General features: G+C 32.3%; 4 protein-coding genes across 9 annotated transcripts; 2 read left to right on the forward strand and 2 right to left on the reverse strand.

Annotated features, from left to right (window-relative positions):
* The first annotated feature begins 1,642 nt into the window (after window positions 1-1,642).
* LOC126678764 (nicastrin) lies at window positions 1,643-9,585 on the forward strand. Of its 5 annotated transcripts, none has more exons than XM_056105436.1 (16): window positions 1,643-1,933; window positions 2,245-2,367; window positions 2,470-2,584; window positions 3,313-3,395; window positions 3,490-3,566; window positions 3,875-3,952; window positions 4,612-4,683; window positions 4,788-4,861; window positions 5,076-5,208; window positions 5,320-5,391; window positions 5,477-5,596; window positions 5,914-5,985; window positions 6,833-6,973; window positions 7,609-7,711; window positions 8,102-8,543; window positions 9,100-9,585. In XM_056105436.1, exons 1-16 carry the CDS (start codon window positions 1,864-1,866, stop codon window positions 9,362-9,364), a joined length of 2,040 nt encoding a protein of 679 aa, XP_055961411.1. In that variant the 5' UTR covers window positions 1,643-1,863; the 3' UTR covers window positions 9,365-9,585. The 5 variants fall into 5 exon arrangements, with proteins under 5 accessions (XP_055961411.1, XP_055961413.1, XP_050229621.1 ...); XM_056105438.1 differs by having other exon boundaries at window positions 2,257-2,367; XM_050373664.2 differs by having other exon boundaries at window positions 1,644-1,933; window positions 7,627-7,711.
* A 1,343-nt stretch (window positions 9,586-10,928) lies between these two features.
* LOC126678763 (NADH dehydrogenase [ubiquinone] iron-sulfur protein 1, mitochondrial) lies at window positions 10,929-15,567 on the forward strand. The gene is made up of 5 exons (XM_050373663.1): window positions 10,929-11,565; window positions 11,640-11,886; window positions 12,751-13,045; window positions 13,781-14,155; window positions 14,388-15,567. The coding sequence occupies exons 1-5, from the start codon at window positions 11,145-11,147 to the stop codon at window positions 15,285-15,287; spliced, it is 2,238 nt and encodes a 745-aa protein (XP_050229620.1). The 5' UTR covers window positions 10,929-11,144; the 3' UTR covers window positions 15,288-15,567.
* Window positions 15,525-17,301, reverse strand: LOC126678765 (UDP-glycosyltransferase 73C12-like). Its single transcript, XM_050373667.2, has one exon. It carries the CDS (start codon window positions 17,171-17,173, stop codon window positions 15,680-15,682), a length of 1,494 nt encoding a protein of 497 aa, XP_050229624.1. The 5' UTR covers window positions 17,174-17,301; the 3' UTR covers window positions 15,525-15,679.
* Window positions 17,302-18,227: 926 nt separating this feature from the next.
* Window positions 18,228-21,571, reverse strand: LOC126676588 (bidirectional sugar transporter SWEET16-like). Of its 2 annotated transcripts, XM_050370822.1 has the most exons (6): window positions 21,395-21,569; window positions 21,261-21,297; window positions 20,873-21,083; window positions 20,642-20,803; window positions 19,740-19,859; window positions 18,228-18,585 (listed from the first exon to the last, which is right to left on the reverse strand). In XM_050370822.1, the coding sequence occupies exons 1-6, from the start codon at window positions 21,450-21,452 to the stop codon at window positions 18,430-18,432; spliced, it is 744 nt and encodes a 247-aa protein (XP_050226779.1). In that variant the 5' UTR covers window positions 21,453-21,569; the 3' UTR covers window positions 18,228-18,429. The 2 variants fall into 2 exon arrangements, with proteins under 2 accessions (XP_050226779.1, XP_055961318.1); XM_056105343.1 differs by lacking the exon at window positions 19,740-19,859 and having other exon boundaries at window positions 21,395-21,571.
* Window positions 21,572-23,560: the final 1,989 nt, after the last annotated feature.

Consider the following 23,560-nt stretch of genomic DNA (forward strand, 5'->3'; position numbering starts at 1 on the left):
CATACACGTAGCATTCTGTTCAAATTGGACAAAAGTAATTCACTTTTATTTGAACTTGTTATAAAAAAAAAAGATGTTTAATCATCCAAAAATATTTCACCGCTTATAATTTTTTTATTTTCTCTTTAGCTACTGTTAATGGTTTATTTTTACTGTCGAAGATAATCATCTTTTTTATACTATTTTATTTTTTTATTTTTTTGATGGATTATCAATTATCGATGAAGCACATATCAAATTTTATTACAAAAGAAAATTTGTAGGCTAAAATATGCATATATGACAATTTTTCTGATAAAAAAATGATTGTCACATGCATTTTTAGTAGGACCTGTTAAATTAAAATTGGATAATAAAAATAAAAGGAATCAAAATTATTCACTAAAATAAAATAAAATAAAATGAATCAGAATTTACTCAGTAAACTAAACTAAAATAAAACCAATCAAAATTTACTCAGTAAACTAAACTAAAATAAAACCAATCAAAATTTACTCACTAAACTAAAATAAAACCAATCAAAATTTACTCACTAAATTAAAATAAAACAATAGTTTGAATATTAAAAAATCAATTACATCTATCATTTGTATGAAAAGTATTGTGAATGTCCCAAGTATAACTTAGGGTAATTGATCCTGACAGTCATTATACTTTTCAAAAATTTCATTTCAGTCACTAAAGAATTTTTTTTTCATTTCGATCACTCAACTTCAGAAAAATTTCACTGGGAGGTCTTATATCCTTTTTCTGCAAACGTGGACCTCTTTTCTCAATTGGAATTTGCCATGTCATTTTTTTAATACATCAGCAAGCCATGTCAGCCTAATATTCTATTAATTTTTTTTCCACCATGGGTCCCACTCTCTGAAGCTGACTAACGAGCAAATATATTACCTTCCCCAATTCTCTTCTTCTTTTCTAAAATATAAACCCTAATTTTTAAAATTATAAATCTAGATGATGAAACTTTTAATTTCACCAAGACTTTCCTTAATTCTTCTTTAAATAGTCATTAATTTCTTCATCTTTCTTTACTTTCAGACTTCAAACCGTCCAAACCATGGAGTACCAGATTTTTCATCCAAATTGTGATTGTCATGAAGTTGCTGTTCTTAGAACTTCGTGGACAGAGGCAAACCCATGAAGGAGATTCGTCGGTGCAACAAATATTTACATTTACTTCATTGCTACCATGAATTGGTTTGAAATGAAGAAAGAGTGTAGAATTAGGGTTGACGGCAAAATGAGGTGAAGAGAATAAAAGAAAATAAGTAGATTAAATGTTAAAAAAATTAACATGTTATTTTATGGTAGAAGGTTAATTGACATGGCTAGCTAATGTGTCAAAAATAATGACATGGCAAATTCTGATTGAGAAAAGAGGGCCACGTTTGCAGAAAAAAGGACATAAGACCTGTGAAATTTTTCTGAAGTTGAGTGATCAAAATGGAAATAAAGATTCTTTAGTGACTGAAATGAAATTTTTGAAAAGTATAGTGACTGTCAGGATCAATTACCCTATAACTTACCTAAGTGACACGACAATAAACCACTGTGGCTAAAAGTGATAAAAGACAAATAATAAGAAGCTAAATTATATTTTGCCAACCATATATACACACCCCCAAACTTCTGGCTCGCTGGATCCTACCCGAATTCTCTTTGAAATACGACCCGATTTCATCTTGCAAAAGATGAAATGAGCAGATTTTGAACTTAATTTATGTCTTCAAAAACTGTTTAATACTTCAGTTTGACTATGGTTATGGCTTATTAGGTTTCTTTATACCTCTTTGATACTAAGGAAAAATAATCCGTCGGGCATTGCTCTTTACTACTCATTACTATTACACTTACGCCATGGCTGCTAAGCTTCGTCTGTATCTTCTAGTTTTCCTCTCCATTTTTCAGTTTCGTCTCTCTTTCTCCGGTAAGTCGCTCTGTAACACTTCACTTCTTATATTATAGCAATGTTTGAATCGATACTGTATCTGATTGTTTAAATTTCACTTCAATTTTGTCTATTATTGATTCATATTTTATTATTTTTATTAGTTTGTGCATTGATTCACATATTTTAACAATTATGAATTAATGAGAAAATTAATGTTTTCATGCTGCTCATCCTGTTTTATCTGCTATTACTGAGAAAATAAAGTAGAAGCTGCTACTTTTTTGCTGCTTAGGTTAAAATTATAGTTTAAAATCTGTAATTAACTTTCTATTTCATTGCTGATCGAGGCAATTTAGAAGAGGCGAAGTCAATGCAGTCTGTTCCTGATCTTCAGAAGTCAATGTATATGGTTGTCGATGGTTATCCTTGTGTACGGTTACTCAATCTTTCTGGAGAGATTGGTTGTGCTAGTAAGATGCTCTAAATGCTTGTAATTTATTTTATTTATGACGCAGAAGGTTTTATTTATAGTATCTAATATTTTTATTGTGGAATGTGTGTTTGGTTTATAGATCCCGGGCGAAACAAGATTGCAGCTCCAGTTGTAAAGTTCAAGAGTGGTAATGAGCTGACAGGTTTATCTGCAGTTTTGGTTTCATTACATGATGTTCAACAGCTTTTTGACAGGCATGTAATATCTTGTTGATTTATTTCTTTTCTTTTTGAATTTTTATTATTTTATTTCAAAAGTGAGTTTGCAATAAATCATTTTACCATCATCACAAAATTTTCTGAGATGGATTTTATATGCATGGTTTAACTTTGCCTAAGTGAGGAAAAGAGAGCAAACCGTGCTGAGTTTTTTGGAAAGTGAATGTTAAGAAAAATTCCATTGAATAGGAATTATAACTGAAATAAAATTAGCAATTGGTTCATTCTGAGAAGAAATATAGCGATGTTTATAGGCTCCAAAATGTGTATATATTGACCCATGGTCGGCTTTGTTGCTTATAAAAAAGATTTAATGATTAATAACATAGTCAATAATTCATTTTTTATGTGTCACTAAAATGGTTTGGAAGAAGTTTAGATTTCTAAAGATGATTATGCATCTACTTGGATAACACCTAGACTCAATCAGGATCGAATTTTAATGGATGTAATATGAATGCATAAAATATTACAGTTTTTTTCCCGTTTTTCTCCCCAGTTAGACTATTGTAATGCAATATGGACTTCTCCATCAGTTTATGACAATCTTTATTCCCTTGCTTGTAAAACTCATAGTTGAAGATTTTATGTGTAGTGTAGTTTGTATTGGTATCATTGATTGGTAATTTATTATTATATATCCTTCTTTTGATTTGGATCTTCATTGAAGACATTCTTTTTTTTTTTTACAATCATAATATCAGAATATCAAACGATCCAAGTTTTGCTGAGAACATAGGCGGTGTTTTAGTCGAGTCTGGAACCAGCAGTCAAAATAAATTAACAGGTAATTGTGATTTTCTACTAATTACCTTTATATTAATGTCTTATTTGTACCATGTGTGCCAATTGTTAACTGTGGGGATTCCTCTTTATTTCAGGATTTTCTCCTGCCCCAAAGTTCCCTGAAGCTGAATTTGCTCCTTATCACAACATCAATTATGAATGGAACCCAATTGTATGCTATGAGTTATTAGTCTTTGCTTAGTATTATTCAGCCTTGTTACAACCTCTTTCCTTTTCAGTAAAACATCCTCAGCGTTTGCCCCTTGCATGAGAAAAGAAGTTTCCCTCATTGACCTGCATTCATATGAGATTATTGATTTATCAAATCCCCCTTTGTTGCTCTAAACTCTTAATATTTAAATGTCTTTGACTGCCAACTGTCATTGAATTGATTTTGCCGCTCCCCTCTTGTCAGTGATAGATTTTGAAGTTCCATTCTTACATTAGCTTAACTTGCTATTCATCCCTTTTTGTTTGCAGGGATCTGGTATTATGAAGAAATCTTACAATTTTCCTGTATTCTTACTCTCCAATGATAGCAGTGATATCATGCAGGAGGTAAAAACATAGTCTTTAGCTATAAGATTTCCTCTGCACCGTATGGTTGTTTGATAGTGATATTTTTGTATCAAACATGTGATGCTAAAGTCATTTCTGATCGAAATTATGTCACTATATATTAGTTGTTTGAATATTATTGCAATTTTAAGGTCTTGTTCGGCTGTGGTTGTGAACTTGGGAACGTACTAGCTTACCATGTTGCTAGATTGCTACTTTGTTCCAATAAAACCTGTATCATCTCTATTAATTTTTAGGCATAGCCTCTTTGAGGGTCTTTTTTTTCCACCTTGATATGATCATTATAATCCTGTAATGGGGAAAAGTCATTAAGCATATTATGTACTAAATAGCGGAGCATTTTTTAGTATCTAGCCATCTGATCAAATTCTCCTTACAAGATGAGAATTTTGAAAATTAAAGCCTAATTGATGCTTGCTCCAGAGTTAGATGAGACACATGGATGTGTGAAAATGTGAAAACATTTTGTGCATCTATAAGCTGTGATTTTTTTTAACAATTAATTTGCCCAAGTGTCATTGCCTCCATTTGTAATTATGCAAGTTTATTTTGATGATTATTGGTTTTATCTTTTTTTTTTCATGAGCAGATTTCTGATTGAGTTAATTGATATTTTGTAACATCACATATAAATTTAGGTCATTTTGAAGAATGAGGAGAAAAAGAATTCATATACTGCAAACGTTGTAGAGTTTGATTTAGTGATGCAGGTATTGGATTATGATGCTTCAATATGTGATCATTTTAAATTTGTTAAACATTCAGTATGTCAATTGCTTGTTATGATATCTAAGTTGCTTGGATTTCTCTTTAGACCTCTAAGTCTGGCACTCATGATTCAGAATCTTGTTTGAGAGAAGAGACTTGCCTTCCATTAGGTGGATACAGGTAGGCTATTATTGTTGTTCGTGTTCACTGTTTTATATGTTTATGAAGAATGTTATTTTTACTATAATTTTTTTTCTAAATTTCTATTTATTTCTTCTATTCCTTAATCTATTCCAAATACATTTTTGATGGCTGTAACTTAAGAATCAAACCACCATCTTTTACTTGAATATCTGCTTAAATTTTAATTGTTGATCTTAATTGTGAAAGGCAGTGTTTGGTCATCACTCCCGCCAATTAATATCTCATCTTCAGATCAAGCCAAGCCCATTATATTAGCAGTGGCATCTATGGATTCTGCTTCCTTCTTCCGCGACAAAAGCTTAGGTGCAGAGTCTTCTATTTCTGTAAGTTCCGATTTTTGAATGAAATTTAGTAAAAATTGTAAAAGTGTTTTAAATGTTAGTAATCTTCTTCTTTCCTAAATCATCAAGCAAACTATTTTTGGTACATTTTAGGGATTGATTTCCTTGCTAGCAGCAGTTGATTCACTTTCTCGTGTGGATGGTTTGGGTGATCTTAGTAGACAGGTATGCATGAGAGATTTTGTGAGAACATGCATGCTTCTGATGTGTGTTTAAGAATAAAATGCTGACCACAGTAATCTTGGTGCAGCTTGTTTTTTCAGTCTTCACTGGGGAGGCATGGGGATATCTTGGTAGCAGGAGATTTCTGCTTGAACTTGATTTGCAGACAGAGTCTGTCAGTGGCCTAAACAACACTCTAATTGAGATGGTATTCCTTTATTCCCGATGAATCTAATTTAAAACAGATGGCTGTCTATTATGTTGTCTTTCACTTTATTTAGGTTGCTATACACAGTTACACACTACAGAATTATGATGCAAACAAAAATATCCATTAGCACTTATCCAAAAAAATTAAAATACAGCAGCATATGGAAAGAAGAACTCTGTTGTGTACCTTTTATATTGTGCATGCTTTGCTTTCATTTAAAACGGCTTCCATTGTTTTAATTGATTAGATTCCAGATCACATTGTAATCTTTGGTTTATTTACTTATAGGACTAACTCCTCGTGTACTTACATAGGTCATGGATATTGGATCTGTTGGGAGGGGCTTCAATGCAGGGAATGAAACCTTCTTTGCCCATACAGCAGGGGTGCGAACTCTTTAGATTCTCTTCTACTTTCTCCATGAAATTTGTTGTGACACCTGGAAGATGTGCATTTACATTCGAGCCATCATCAACATTACAATTTTTTCTTCTTTTGCCTTCATTGCATCATAATCTCTATATTTCTGCATGTGAACAAGGCTTTTGTGTTGGTAAACAGAGAACATGAAGTAACAGTAGTAAGCTGTTGTGTTGGTAAATCCCACTGAAAAATGTTGGCAGCTTTAGATGGTGATGGTGGCAGCACCCTGTGAATATGTTTTTGATGTTTATATTACTTATCAAGCGATGCATCCTGATTCCCGAGTACTTGTCTGACACTAAGCTAGCTGTTGGTGGATGGGACATCCATTATACCAAAAGTTTCTAGGACAAGTTCATGATCCTAGTAGTACTGCAACTTCTTGATCCAAATAGATCAAACATAATTATTATTAGTGGATGCTAAATTTAGTATTTACATCTAAAAATTCCATATTATGATAAATGATGGGAGTTCTAGTCAATTTAGATATTATAAATTAATGTGCTTGATTGCTTCATGTTCTCGTCAATTTAGATATCATAAATTAATGTGCTTGATTGATTCATGTCCTTCTTTGTGATTTAGAATCCTATAAATGAGATAAATATTTAGTTCTCTTGCCTGAGCTTATATGCTAGAATCTTAATGGAGACACAAATGCTGTTATTTCGTCTTTCTTAAACTGCCAAGTTGGCATTCTATCTGTTCCTTCAGTTGTACTATCAGTATTTATTATGTGATGACTGACACACTGATAATCAGCCTTAGATATGTTTATTTTGTGTAATTGTAATTTTATTGATGTAGGGTTCTCCAGGCGGAAAAGAAATGTTCAATGCTTTCAAACTTGCCCTAGATTCACTTGAATTAAATAATGTTACAATTGCTTCAGCAAGCGCTTCAAATCCTGGAATACCTCCATCATCTTTGATGGCATTTTTGAGAAAGGTTAGAAGCAGTTAATGTATAGTCACTAGTGTATTTTCTTTTTATACAATCTTATTTCTGGTTTCATAAGTTAGCACAAAGTTAAATATTTTATTAAGGCAGTCAAGTTGTTCTAAATTCCCTTGAGCAAAAGAACGCTTGGGAGACAGTTGAGCGTGGGGGACTATTGACATTGAGGTTCCAATTTCCATCTAAGATATTATTAGGTGAAATAATGTTATTGTGGAATTATGTTTAGAGTTGCAAGAGAATGTCAGTTTTTATATTACTCTTCAGTCTTGACTCTTGAGTGAAGTGACTTAAAAAGTTTCTGCCAGAGTGAGTGAGTAAAGGATTGTAGTCTATTTCCATCACCTCTGATGTGAATATATAGAGTTAGATTTTTGACGAGTTGAACTGTACTTTGTGGTCTTGGAACTCGTGTTTTGGAGATAGATTTACAACCGAAGGATTCTTTGTTCTCTCCAGTCGTTTCTTTCTCTCAGATTTGTGGATGGGTCTGGATATAGATTGTATCTCTTTGTCGCTTTCATATCTTGCTGATAAAAGTTCCACAATTAGTGAATTGGCATCTTTTTTGTTTCTCAGATTCTTACGGATAGTTGGCACCTTAGAAATTTTATGATAGTGTTTAGTTCTTTCTATCTTGGCAGAACCCATCAATCCCTGGGGTAGTACTGGAAGATTTTGACAGTGCTTTTTCTAACAACTTCTACCACAGTCACCTCGATGATAAGTGTGAGTTGCTTTGCGTTCTGTTAGCTTTCCCTGCAACTTCTGTTATTTACCTCTTCTTTAGTTCAGTTCTACTTCATGATTCAACTCATTTACAAATGAATTTATTTTATTGCATTTGTGATAAGCATGACTAATTCTACAAAACTTAAAAGTTTAGTTATCAAATGATTTCTAAACAAACCAAACACAATCATATTAATTTACAAATAAATTTCACCAAATTTTATGAAATTCATTTGAACCAGACACACCATTAAAGTAGAACAATAATGATAACAACTTAACTGTGCTAACTGCTACTTACCTGTTTTTTTTTTAATGAAAAACTGCTATTTATCTGTTGTTTTTTGAAAAACTGCTATTTATCTGTGATTGGTCTTTGAATTGCAGCAAATATAAACTCTTCAGCTATTGTGGCAGCTGCATCTCTTGTTGCACGCTCTCTTTACATCCTTGCTAGTAATAGTACAAATTTAAGCAGTTTGGCTCTAAGCGCTATCAATGTAAATGCTTCGTTAGTTGAAGAACTAATGAGCTGTTTATTGGACTGTGACCCGGGTTTATCTTGCGAGCTGGTGAAGAAATACATATCCCCATCTGCTGCATGCCCAAGTCATTATGTTGGTGTCATTATTGGAGAACCTTCATCAACGCCGAACCTTGGATATGTTGATGATATTTCGAGGTTTATATGGAACTTTTTGGCTGATAGAACTTCTGTTCCAAAGGAGAATAGTAGTTCTAATTGCTCAAAGGATTGCAGCAATAAAGGCGAAGTCTGCATTAAGCAAGAAACAAACGGGAAGGGAGTTTGTGTTCTCTCTACAACAAGGTAATATACTTTATAGCAAATCTAGCTATAGTAGGCCAAGTCTGAATTAAGAACTTATGCTTTATTGTGCCCCAGATGCAGCATAATATTTTGGCCTAAACTGATCCTTAGAAATGACTCAAGTATCAATTTAACCTCTGAAAATGTATGCAATGGAAACACTAGACCAAATGCATTAATTTAAAAACAACCCCAGAGGCTAATTGACCAAATATTTTGACTAATTGATCAAAATTTGGGTTTATTGATTAAAGATAAGAAATTCAAGGACTAAATTGATAAAAATGTCAATTTTGGTGTGAATTGTCCATGGTGTACACGTTATGAAGGGAAAATGGATATTTAAGTCTTTCAGAAATTGTAATCTAAAGCAGAACATTGTCTCTACATATGTAATCTGCAAAGGTATCATGGCCGTCAATGATAAATTTTGGTGTGATTCATTTACTGCTAAGTGCTAACTTTTTATGGATGATAAACATAGGTTCGATGCCTTACTAGCCAAGGAGTATGATTACAATTTCCGGCCATCTAACTGTTGACTGTTATATCGCAGATATGTTCCAGCATATTCAACCCGGTTGAAGTTTGAATCCGGTATGTGGAATGTTCTGCCTTCGAATTCTTCGGACCCAATGGGGATGGTGGACCCTGTGTGGACGGAGAGCAACTGGGACACCATTGGCCTTCGAGTATATCAAGTTCAGAATTCTACTTTTGATAATCTTGTGCTGGTGTTAGGTATTGCTGTCACTGTATTGTCTTACATAGCAATAGTGATTACGAGAGCCTTCATCACAAAGGCGTTGAAACGGGATTGATTAATTAGGGTTCTTGTTGAAGCCCTGCAGAAACTGATTTGTAATCATCATATTGTTTTTTGCATAGGCAGACACTCTGATTTTGAAGCGCTTAGCCGGGATGCTGCAATTGATAATACGCATCCGTGTATATTTATTTCACTTTAGTGCATGGAATTAATGTATTAGAGCTCCAAATTATAAAATTTCATCAATTTAATCATTTATTAGAAGTTTCGGAAGCTAAGTTGTTTTTTATTTTGCAAGTGAACTGATATTAATGTGTGTAAAAATAAAATAAATATGAAATATTTGACTTAATTTATCAGAAAGATTTAAAATTTCATCAATTATGATTATTGAAAATTTTGGGAAGCTAGTTATTTTTTTATTCAATAAGGAAGGTGGAGTTTGATAAAATTGAAACTTAAATGCTGAAACTTAATATTTTAAATATAATAACATTGAAATTTCTAATTGCTGAATTTAATATCATGTTTGATAATTCTAAAAATTAAAAATATTAACTTTTTCATGTCTTAATTATTTTTTTGATTTCTAATCATTAAAATATAATTTATAGCTGTAAATATAAACTAAAAATTATAATTGTATTTGTATAAACATTATTAATCATATCTATATAATTACATATAGGAGTAAAATAGTCAAAACATGATTAAAGTGTATATTTAAAAAAAATGTTATTGATACTTTACTAATAGTTTTAGATTATAAAGTCACTTAACTATTTTAAAAAAAAATTAAATTTTTTAGTATAGATTTTATATTAATAATTTAAATTTATCATTTTAAATGATTTTAATTTTACTCAATAAATAAATTAAGTTGGATTTTTGAGCTATCAAACAGTATTTAATAAAAATAAACATAAATTGTTCAAGTGATAAATTGGGGCATGACTCTTACTTTATCATAATAATGTTTAAATATAAGGTCTAATGTCTTAAAAAAAATCTCAACCTTTTAACTCATTTTCAATCCTATTCTGACGTTGAAAATTGGTCAATTTTATCATATTTTGCATTTTATCGTTTCAATTGTACCCTAATTTTTTAATTTTTGTCAATTTATTAACGTAAATGATGAAATCATTCAATTAACTAAATGTAAAGATAAACCTAAATTCATTTCCGTTCAAAAAAGTATAAAAATTCCTTTATTTTTAAAAATTAACTAAAAACTATATCAAAATTCAGCTAATTTAAATTTTTAATTAATTTAAATAAATTTAAATAAATTTTAAACTCATACAAATAATATATGGCAGATATGGAGAACATTTTTTAATATTTTTCAAATAAAAAAGACGTTAATTTAAAATTTTAGGATACCATTAAAATAATAAAATGCAACATATGGTAAAATTGACTAGTTTTAACATTAGGGTGTGGTTGAAAAAAAAGTAAAAGATCGGATTTTTTAAGTCATTAGGCTATAGTTAAATTTTGGTTAGTAATGGATATAATGAAAGTTGAGAAGTGTATAACGTTAAAGTTAAGGGGCCTAAACAAACATTTGGCTTATCGATCGTATGGTGTTTCATACTTTCATGTATGTCAGTCTATATCCGCTCGTCACGATCCATCCTACACCAAAGCTAAAGAACAACACCGGGTCGGTCAAAACCGACTGATTAACCCGTCAACCCGATCTATCTGCGTGGTGAGTAACGCGACCACACGCCCGCTCTGCAACAACATTTCATCTCTTTAGTCTTCGTTTACACTAATATCATTTTCAAAATCTGATTCCAAATTTTCTAGTTTGAAAGAGATCAATGGGGTTAGGGTTGTTAGCTTCACGCCTCATCAAACCCCACACTGCCACAGCAAACCCTAGAAATCTCCTCCTCCTCCGTTCAATCGTTACCAAACCGGGACTCCAATCCCCTGAGGCATCCGCCGCAGCTGCCGCCGAGCCCGCACCGCCTCCAGATCTTCCGCCGCGAACGCCAGTAGGCGGCGCTCGTGTGCACTTTCAAAATCCCGAGGATGCGATTGAAGTATTCGTTGACGGTTTTCCGGTGAAAATACCGAAGGGAATGACGGTGTTACAAGCGTGTGAAGTAGCCGGAGTTGACATTCCTAGGTTTTGTTACCATAGTCGGCTTTCAATTGCCGGTAACTGCCGTATGTGTCTCGTTGAAGTTGAAAAATCTCCTAAACCTGTTGCCTCCTGTGCTATGCCAGCTCTTCCTGGTGAGGTTTTTTCGGAATTGTGTTGATTTTTGTAAAATTAAATTTTAATCTCTTGGACGTGTTTTGTGCTTTAGGAATGAAGATAAAGACCGACACGCCTGTGGCGAAGAAAGCACGGGAAGGGGTAATGGAGTTTTTGCTGATGAATCATCCGTTAGATTGTCCAATTTGTGATCAAGGTGGAGAGTGTGATCTTCAGGATCAGTCTATGGCATTTGGATCTGATCGCGGACGTTTCACTGAAATGAAGCGATCTGTTGTGGATAAGAATCTTGGTCCTTTGGTCAAGACTGTCATGACTCGCTGTATTCAATGCACAAGGTTTGAACTTTACTATAACTTTTGCTTCTTATATTATCGAAGATTAATCTGATAATTTCACAATTGAGTCTTAGTTGGCTGCATATAGTGTCAAATTCGTGTTCTATCTATGCCATCTTTTACCGTAGGTGTTAGTGGCGATGGAAAAATACTTTATTTTCTTAGCAAAAAAGAAACTGCGCATGCTACTATGGAGCTTCTTAATGATGAATGAGAAGATGGTTGTTTGCTTCATTTCATATGTATTTTCCTCATTTTCAATATGTTGATTATTGGCCAATATTCCATAACTTGTGCTTTTGAATTTTATGTGTAAATGCTTTTTATTGCGTTCATAGGTCCATGTTACATGTGGAGGACTTTTAAATCATTCGATTGTTTGTATTAGACGAAATGATTTTCCAGTGTGCTTGGTTATTGGGTTTCTCTTTGCAATGAGGATAAGAGCCTTGGTTAAGAATTTTAAATCTAAATTTTTTACCTGTTCAATTACTTGTTATGTTTGACAAAGAACTTCTCTTTCCTTTGCGCCTGATAGGTGGCATATTAGATTTTAGTTGGAAGCGTGACAAAGTTTGGCTTTGTAATTTATATTGTGATGTATTAATCCTTAGCTGATATTCAAATTTCTATAGATTTCTTTCAGTCACATGAACATTAACCTAGTGTCAGAGAATCGTACTTATGATGATTTTTTATTAAAACTATTTAGCATGTTTAAGCATACAAATAAAATTGTATAATTCAGAGTAATGGGGCATAGAGATCACTTTTGATTTAAGTACTGCTCTTTGAATTTGGGTCTAGTCTTGTAACATGCTTTGTAAGCTTCTGGAATAAACTGATTATTTTTTGGCCCAACAGGTGTGTTAGGTTTGCAACGGAGGTTGCCGGAGTACAAGATCTTGGCGTTTTAGGTCGTGGCAGTGGAGAAGAGATAGGAACTTATGTTGAAAAGCTCATGACAAGTGAACTTTCTGGAAATGTGATAGATATTTGTCCAGTTGGGGCCCTTACCTCCAAGCCTTTTGCATTTAAAGCCCGAAATTGGGAATTGAAAGGAACAGAGAGCATTGATGTCACTGATGCTGTTGGGTCCAACATTCGGATCGATAGCAGAGGTCCAGAGGTCATGCGTATTCTTCCACGGCTGAACGAGGTATATATTATATAGGCCGTATGGTTGGTCAATTTTGTTTTTTCTTCGTAATTTCTTAGTTTTGTTTGTCAAAGTATCAAATCACCACCTTTTTAAGACTTAGTGCCATGGTGTGCCTAAATTTTTTAGGAGAAGATAGGCCTATTATTTCTTCTTTTATGAAGAAACTAAACTGGTTGTAAGGTTCTTATATTGGATAGACTATGGAAATTACAATCTCTAGAAGTTCTTTTATGCGTTTTATCATTCGGGAGTCAGGACCAGCATTAAAACTTTGATAAAAGAAACTGCTGCCGTTCATGTTTTGGTAAATGATTATGGGTAAGGCAGACTTTAGTTTTCTGTTTTCTGGAATTGCCAAGATATCATCAAATTAGTATCACACAATAGTCTGCCTAAGCATCTTTTTATTTTGCTCGACAAAAATGAGAAATTACTATTAAGTGGATGATGTCATTCGATTTGCATTTAGTTGCACTATTCTGTATTTTGTTTTTGTTGCTTCCTGCATTTGTTGCCTTAAATTATTGCACATATTTGTAAGCTATTCAAGTTTAATTATGTTCTGGATATTTCTTAAATATGATAGAATTTCTTGTTTTGGAACACAAGGATTAGGAAGCATTGATAGATTGAGAGACTTAAGTCTTGCATTATGTATGTTATCCTTTTCAATGTTTAAGCACATCCGAAGCCCCAATTATAGGTTCATCTTGTCCAATTGATATATTTCAGGACATCAATGAAGAATGGATTTCAGATAAGACTCGGTTTTGTTATGATGGTTTGAAGAGGCAGAGGCTAAATGATCCCATGATTCGTGGAGCTGATGGGCGCTTCAAGGTTGTGAGCTGGCGTGATGCCTTTGCCATAGTTGCGGAAGTTATGCATCAAGTTAAACCAGAGGAAATTGTTGGAATTGCTGGAAAGCTGTCTGATGCTGAATCCATGATGGCACTTAAGGATTTCTTAAACAGAATGGGGTCAAATAATGTGCGGTGTGAAGGAAATGGCCCAAGCCCGAATGCTGATCTTCGATCTGGATATATCATGAACAGTAGCATTAGTGCTCTTGAGAAGGCAGATGTATTCCTTTTGGTTGGCACCCAGGTAATGCATTTACAATTTTTTTCCTTCCATTTAATTTTTGTTTGAGAACACATTTATTTTAGTCATAATTATAATAGCTGTAGCTTCTAGGAAAAAAATCAAAGAACTTCCCATTGAAATTCTACAACTTTAAGGTGCAGTGATATGGTGGTTGGCTAGATATACAGCTTCTTTATGATGTGAAGATCAATTATACTGTTAAAAAGTCTCACTTTTTCTTATGAATTGCCAGCCAAGAGTAGAAGCTGCTATGGTTAACGCAAGAATTCGCAAGACAGTTTGTGCAACCAATGCTAAGGTTGGTTATATTGGCCCTCCCACCGATTTCAACTATGACTGTCAGCATCTGGGCACTGGACCTCAAACCCTTCTTGAAATTGCTGAGGGTCGCCATCCCTTTTTCTCAGCAATCTCAAATGCTAAAAACCCAGCGATCATTGTCGGTGCTGGAATTTTTGAGAGAGAAGACAAGGATGCAATTTTCTCTGCTGTAGAGGCGATTGCAAAGAAGGCTAATGCTGTAAGACCTGACTGGAATGGATTCAATGTATTACTTCACCATGCTGCCCAAGCTGCTGCCCTTGACCTTGGACTTGTACCGGAATCTGGCGAGAATATCGAGTCTGCTAAGTTTGTGTATTTGATGGGTGCTGATGATGTGAACTTGGACAAGCTGCCAAATGATGCTTTCGTCGTATACCAGGGTCACCATGGGGACTCTGGTGTATATCGTGCCAACGTCATTTTACCAGCATCAGCATTCAGTGAAAAGGAAGGGACTTATGTAAATACCGAGGGGCGTGCACAACAAACATTGCCTGCAGTTCCTACAGTTGGTGATGCCAGGGATGATTGGAAGATAATCCGAGCTCTCTCTGAGGTATCAGGGGCACCCTTACCCTATAATTCACTCGGAGCCATCCGATCCCGCATTAAGACTGTGGCACCAAACCTATTGAGCATAGATGAGAGAGAGCCAGCTACATTTTGGGGTTCACTGAAGCCTGAGTGCACTCAGAAAATAAGCCCGACACCGTTTAAGTCTGTCGTAGAGAATTTTTACATGACTGATGCTATTACCAGGGCATCAAAGATAATGGCACAATGCAGTGCACTTCTATTGAAGAAATGAGTGCTATATTTTGAAGTTTCTAAATAAAGTTGCAGATTTGACTTCTCTTTTAAATCTTTATTGAGCTATGTGAGGCCCTATTTGGCCAAGGGCCAAACTTAAATGTTCGCAGTACATCCAAATAAAGTTATTTTAGATTTTGGTTGTTTCACTGTAACATCTCTACAAATGTAAAAGCAGTTCCCTGTAGACTCTGTAAAACTTTGGACTCTCATTTGTTTACAATATTTTGCCAGATTTCAAGAAATGCTGGAGTTTGCAGCATAATCAATTTCCTTCAGTTGAGCTTTAAACCAATAATACATCAAAGATTTAATATAGAAAACGGTCTATTCCAGACTGTAAATGAACATGGTATCTCGGATTCTCGATCATGATCAGTGTTGTATGTCTTAGATCAGTATGTCGATATCACCAATTTGCTCGTGATTCTTGTGGTGCACAATATCTTGGATTAGAAGTTTAACGTTAATAGAAGAAGATCCATCTTCTTCAGTTGCCCTGTTTGCTAACTTTCCAAGTTGTTTAGCCTTTCTTCTTCTTTCTTTGCTTTCCTCTCCTTCTCGCATCAACTCATCGACAGCCCTCGTAATCGTTTCCCTCTTAACCGATACGCCAAGTTGCTCTTCCTCTCTCCACTTCTCTGGAGCTTCCACTCCAGCACTTACACCAATCTTCAGTACTTGAACAACCAACTTCTCGTTTAAAAATTGGTCTGCAAAAAGTGGCCATGTAACCATAGGCAATCCGGCGCTTATTGCTTCAAGTGTTGAATTCCAACCGCAATGCGTCAAGAATCCTCCAACTGCAGAGTGAGACAGGATCAGCACCTGTGGTGCCCAGCCGTGAATAATGAGTCCTCTTTCTTTGATTCTCTGCTCGAATCCGCTTTCTTCAATCCATTTCTCTACTTCTCTGGACTTATCGTCCCCTCTTATAACCCAAACAAATGGTCTATCCGACGCCTCTAAGCCTAAACCAAGCTCTATCATATGTGCAGGACTTAGATTGTTGAGGCTTCCGAGACAGGCGTAAATGACAGAACCTGATTGCCAAGTATCAAGCCATTTCAAGCACTCGTTTTCGTTGATCGATGCTTTGTTGCCTCTTTCAGCCTTATCCAATCTATCTTTATTGCATAACGAAACAGGACCAATGCACCAAACTCTTTTATCTCCTTTTGCTTTCTTGTATTGTCTAACATAAGCTTTCTCCAATTCTTCAAATGTATTTATAATCAATCCGTAACTCTCCTGTTCAGCTGCGATGATTTGTTCGTGATAGTCTTCCATATTAACGAACGGCTTCAGAAGCTGCTCTTTTGTTATCTCAATACGATCAGGCAAGTCAGGAACAACAAAATATTCTGTTTCAGAAGCTATAGTCTCTAAAATTCCTGAAACAGAAACATTATTCATACACAACATACAAAAACAGGAGAATCCATTAAAAGAAATTCTTGGAATTTTCCATCTTTTAGCAATGTTAATAGTCCAAGGCAGAGTCATATCAGAGATTATACAACTTGGTTTCGGAGTTAACCTTCCGAACAATTCGTCCACTGGCTGTTCAAGCTCACTAGCTGCTCTGAAAAAGTTGACACTCAATTCAAGAGAAGGCAGCTTGTCAAAATTCTCACACCCTTTCGGCAGTCCGGCTTTTTCCACCGGGAATCGAAGCTCCACAACTTGGATTCGGAGGCCCGAATCAATGGCACGAGCAAGAACTGATGTAAATCTAGCAGAATTAAGTGGTGTAGTGACTATGGTGACAAAAATGTTATGTTGAGCTAATAGTTTTGCAATATCTACCATAGGAATCATGTGGCCTTGTGCCATTAGAGGAAATAAGATGAAGTGAAGCTCATCAATGGCTTGGGAATGCATTGCTAATCGGTGATGGAGAAAATTTTGAAGGAAGCAGAGCTAGAAATGTTTATCTTGAATTATTTGTGTGTACATATGAAGAGCTAGTGTAGTAATGTGTTCATTTTTTATAGAATAAATTAGCCGTGGTAAAAGAGTTCGATTCACCCCTCGTCTTTCTCAAAAGTTCAAGTTGGCGTTGCAGTTTTATTTTATTTGTTTGCTAAATTTGAACCTTTTATCTAATGTTTAGCCTAATGGATACAGAAGTTCACACCTTTTTTACTTTTTATAATTTTATCTAAAAAATTATTTTTGGTAATTATGGTCCAATTTTAAAAGTTGATAGCAATATTAGTCCAACCTCAGAAATTACTTAATTAACATGTGGATATATATATATATATATAATTATATTTATTATATTATAGGGTGAAATCTTGACTAAATCTAATGGATTAATTTAAAGCTACTTATACTTTTTTTCATCCCAACTTAATAGACATTATTTTAAAATATTAATTTATATCTTAGATATTGAATTATCATATATATCCTTATTAGTAATAGTAAAATGCATTGAAAGAATCATTTAAAAATAAAAAACTTATAATGAATTCAGTATTAGAAAGAGTTAAGTCTGTGTTGCTAAGAGTTTAAAAATAAATTAAAACTAAATTTTGGACAGGAATAAAATTATAATATCATTAGTGGATGCATTTGTACAGAAACTTGTAGAGCATGGACTGTATTGCATAGTTGGAATACTGTCACACAGTCTGAAAAGGGAGTTTCATTTGCGTGTAGCAATTTTGTTTGGTTTCAAAATATGATGCACATTTTTAATGGCAGTATTACAGTGTATACATGGTGCTCCGATATGCAAAATACATGTGGCTCACGGCTGAAGCAGATTATGTGGATGCTATTTTTATGGCAGTATATGCATTCAAGATAGCTGCTCTTACCCTCCAGACATTAGTAATTTTTTTTAACTTTTTTTGTATTTAATTAAAAAGAAATTTTTAAAAAAAAAATATTTATGAATCAATCTCTCAAACAGTAACAGTCACAATTATAAGATAGCAGGATATTCATGATGACCTGAAATATAATAAGATGTTCATGCCACTTACATGTCTGACTAAAATAATTTTGATTCTTAAAAATTTCGCAATAGATTAATCTAAATTACAGCAAAAAATTCTTTAAGCAACAAATCTAAGCATGTAGTCTTCGAACCATCACGAGAAAATTTAAATAGACCAAGAAACACATTAAACTTTTGGAGCATTTCTATCAGATTCTGAAATAAGACTTTCATTTGCCTCTAAATTTTCTGATGTTTTGTGTGGCTGATGAGGTCTCTTATAATACATTGCATATAGAATCATCTGGGCTGTTCCAAGACCAAATCCTGTCCCATTTGGTAACTGTAACATTTCAATTTTCAATTAATTGTTAATGCACCACTATTATAATTGGCAAAAAAATTAAATAACAATTATCGTATTTTTTACTAGGAAAATTTTACCCTGCAATAGTTTTAAGACAAAAAGTATGAAAAAACCCTTACTTTTTCTAAAAGATCAAATAAAATCGTTTGAAAAAAATTTATGTCATGTTTAATTTAAAAAAAAATAAAAAACTTACTTTATTCACTTTTCACCCTAACGGCTGATGTGTGAGTTTATTTGTCCCCAAAAAATAAAAGCTAAATCCATTTTGGGATCCCTAAACTTTACGATTTGGATTTACCAAGTCCCTTATCTTCTACTTGGCTCTTTCAAGTCTTTAAACTTTCACTTTAAAGTTCATTAAGTTCTTAAGGATCCAAATGAGATCCATTTAAGGACCAAATGAATGAAGAAGTGAAAGTTTAAGGGTCTGAGAAAGTCAAATAGAAAATGAGAATTTTAATAAACCAAAATTGTATAGTTCAGGGAATTTAAATTAGATTTAGCAAAAAATGTCATTCTTGTCGAGATGGAAGAGAGTGATATTCCTAACTGGGATCAATATTTACAGATTAGCTTTTGTTTTTCTGCTGTTTCTTTGATTTGGAGCTGTTGTTATTTTGTTGGAATTTGACTCAATTTTTTTTTAAATTTGACTCTCTATATATATATTAGTGAATCAGGTTAATTGTTAAAAACATATATGAATTTAAGTGTGTTTTGTGATTATCATAAAAATTTAAATATTTAAAAACCAATCACCAACTTTTATTTTTCGAAAAAATCAAAATATTGACCTATTTTTTTGTTGAAAAATAATGATGTGACTATTTAAACAGTGCATATTATGATATTCACATCAATATTTTATTAACGGAAAATAGTTTAATGTTCCGATTTTTCAAAACATAAATGAATGATTAAATTTGTCAAATTTCAAAATTTATGATTTGTACAAATCACTAACTTGTTTGTGATTTAATCCTAGTAAATAGCATCATATAAAAAAACTAAAATTATTATTTAATGATTTAGAATTCAACGAGTTCTATCTAAACATAGATAACATAGTTTATTTTATTTTAACAAAAAATTGTAAATATATATTATGTTGTTGCTGAGAAACTTACTCCAATGAACCAATCTTTGGTGATAATAGCATAGAAAGTCCAAACTCCCCCGTTTATAAAAAGGGAAAATGAGAGAAGGAACGGCATGTACTCTACACTCTTTGTTGTTATCACTGTTTTCTGTACATTTCAGGAATAGGATATTATTAATTCACAGCCAATATTCTTAATTTCTTAAAATGTTTTTATTCAATACCGGTTTTATTCATTTGTCAATAAATTTTGTTAATAGTAATTTATTACCGGTTAATCATTATTTAGTAAAGTTTAGTTGCGGAACGAGAAAGAAAATGGCGTAACCAAAAAGAAAATGAAGTAAAAGTAAAAGAGAGAAAAACAGTGAATGAATACAATTCCAAAAATTACATTTAAAAATTAGTAGGGAGACATTAAAAAATAATCAATGACTCGCGGTCAAGAGACCGCCACTTTAGCCCTTCAATTTTATTCTATATTCTACAAAAACTTAAACATAAAACTATAGACTGGTATCTTTTTGTACGAATAAGTTATAATAATAAAATTTTATTATTTAAGAAACATATTCGAAAATAAAAAATAATCAATAATTCATGTTCAAAAGACCGCCACTAGTCCTTCATCAGGTTTAATATTAATTGTTAGTTACGAAGTCGAGTTTTAAACCACAGCCTCTCAGTGCACTTAGAGGGCCTTAACTATTCAAATTAGACCCATGTTGGCGATGAATAAAAATGCAACAATGAAGAACCCAATGTCGAGATTGGTGTTGATTGGCATAACGAACCCCCGGACAGCCTGGTTCCCTGGCTTATGCATGATGTTCAAGGAATTACGTATGATCGTAATATCCTTTGCTAAGTTTTCCTAGGCTTTTGTCTCCTCTTTTGTACCAAAAAAAAAAGTGTAAAATATGAACTTACCATAGCTGAAAGAGGTGAACCATAAGCAGCCAAACTAAAGCAAACACAGAAGAATCCAGCAACATCAATCTGTGCTTCTCTTTTTAAGAATGACTGGGCAATTACAACTACTGCTGCTGGAAATCCCACATCCAAAACCCCAGCTAATATGGCTGTAATAAACTATAATAAAAACACATTTTTAGTGACCATAATTAAATTTCTAATGACAAATTTAACCAATCAACTTACTCTCATTCTTGGAGGTGCAAAAAGTAGAAACAGAATGACAAAAATGATCTCACAAACAGCACCAAATCCATTAACAGTAGCCACAAGTATGCTATTTGGCTTCAGAATTCCATAGTAAACCCAAAAATATGCATTTAGTAACTTGCAAACATAAGGCATGCTTTCAAATTCTTCAGTTGATTTGTTCACCACAATTCTCCAAAAAGTCTTTCTGCAATTGTTAATCAAATCTTTTTTCATCAATAATACTTATTTTTTTTCCAGTAAAAATAGCTTCTAAATAGAGAGTTTTGAAGTTTTCACAAGTATATTCGAAAATTGAAATGAAACGAAACGCCAAAATGTAAAATTCGGAAAATTTCCGTGCAAGCTCTGAGCTTATACTTACATGGGAGCAAGGTAGACTAGTCCTGTAGTGATGTTGCCTGATAAGGGATGATCATCAAATAAACATAAAGATTTTTCTAATTAATTAATTTTGATTATAAAATAGCATAAAGTAGAAAAATGAGTTTTGGTTACCTAAGAGACCAAGAGGAATAATTAAATCGGCCATGGAGAACGAAAATAAGGTATCCATGAAAGAAAGATAATGATCAGTTGATGACTTCCAGTGGCAAGGAAGTGAGTTAAGTCTCAAATATATCTCTTTTCAAGTCAAGTTATGGACTTCCTGTCCTGTATTATCAATAATTTCCATTACAATGATAAATTATAACTCCCTCTCAAAAAAAGAAGATAAAATTATAACCAATTAGGTCGTTTTCAGAATTTAAGATTTCGAATTTAAACCCTAATAAATACAAATCAATTAATTTTCCTACTTATTTTAAATTTTTATTCTCATTTTTTTCAATAATATTAATAATGATTAACATTTATAATTTTAAAAATTAAATTGTACTATTTGATTGGTTTAAGTGAAATAAGTAGCCTTTTTTAAAAAAATAGCTATTCGCAGACTTTTATCAATCATAAATATATGATCCACTGGCAGATTCGTAAATTTCTTACTAAGGTAAGTTAAAATATAAAGTAATTTATATTTTGTTATAAATTTATATATACGAGCCGGAAAATATAAATTTTAAATTGGATAAGATATTTTAAAAAATTTATATTAATAGTAATTTATAAGGTGAAAAATTATACACCATACATGCTATGCATGTTTGTTTAATAATATATATTTGTTTTTTTATTTATGTAAAATTCAATTATATTATGTCATACAAAAATTGTCTGATATTAAATTTCTATGTAAATTCAAATATGAAGGAAATAAACTTTGATAACATATGAGTAAAAAGAATTAGACAAATAAGAAAATATTTAATAAATACACTTTATATTTTTCAAAATGAATAATAATAAAAGTATCAAAACATTGATAAGATATAAAAATACTAGAATTTCATATTTAATTTTGTCTTTTTACTTACAATGTTACACATAGTACAAGTTTTATTTGTTAAATAACTAATAGGTGGTTGATTAAAAGTGTACAAATTACAATATATGAGCAGTAACATTTCTGAATTTATGAATCTTACCTAATCAAGATTTTTTAATTCTGCCAATGTCTATTGCTTGACATCGTTCTTGACAAGAGCACGACGACATGGATATTGATTCCACTCCAACAACTACTTCAATAGTTCCATTTATTATTATTGCGGTAGGTTTCATATAATTGTGTTTTTTTTTTGTCAAAACTAGGTTTCATACGATTTATGAACGGATTATAATTCTCTTAAATTTATTTCAACTTGAGGGGTCCAATTTAATGAATCTATATCATCCGTTACCAAATGAATGGTGTAGATTAAAAAAGTACAATTTTAAGTAAATTGATCTACACCGTTCATTTAGTAAGAAATAGTGTAAATCGTAAATTTGACCCGCGCAAATTGAAATGAATTTAAGAGAATCCGAAATCTTTATGAACTCGTTCTTAAATGATAAAAGAAGAAAAATATATTTTTAACCTATTTTATTTTTAATGGATATAGTTTTCGATCTATTTAACTTTTAAGGTAAATTTTTTAACTTCTATTTCAAAAAGATATGAATTTCTCTTTTAAAAGGTCGGCCGGATACTTAACTCATAATATATTATATTTAATTATTATATTTAAATCTTTATAATTTTACATTTATTTAATTAGTTTTTTTATATCTTTAAATTCAAAACTAGAATTTATTAAAAAAAATTGTTTAATACTATAAACTATCAAAAAAAATTAAAATAAAATTATATATTTATAAATCATTTATATAGCTAATATAATCATATATTTTAAAACTTTAAAGTTATTTTTGGCAGTCAATTTATTCTTTTATATACTTATTCATGTTTGAATTTGTTTCCTAATTTTTTTAGTTTTAAAATTTATTTTAATTTAAAAAATAAGAGAAGTGACAAAATTATTTTACTTTACATAGTACAACAAATATATATTTCTTCAATAACAACAAAAGTATGATAAGCTGACAATTAAATCTCTTAATTATACATGTTTTATTTATTTGGTTCATGATTTTCAATTTCGCTCATCTTGTCGCTGAACAATTATTTATCATTAAATTTGATCCTTCATTGGATGTTCGTCACGAGTTAAAAACACACTTTAAAATCGGTGAGTGAAAAAAAAATTACAAAATTTCATGTAGTTTCATTTAGTATTA

Source organism: Mercurialis annua, linkage group LG4, assembly GCF_937616625.2.
Source record: "Mercurialis annua linkage group LG4, ddMerAnnu1.2, whole genome shotgun sequence".
Lineage (NCBI taxonomy): Eukaryota > Viridiplantae > Streptophyta > Magnoliopsida > Malpighiales > Euphorbiaceae > Mercurialis > Mercurialis annua.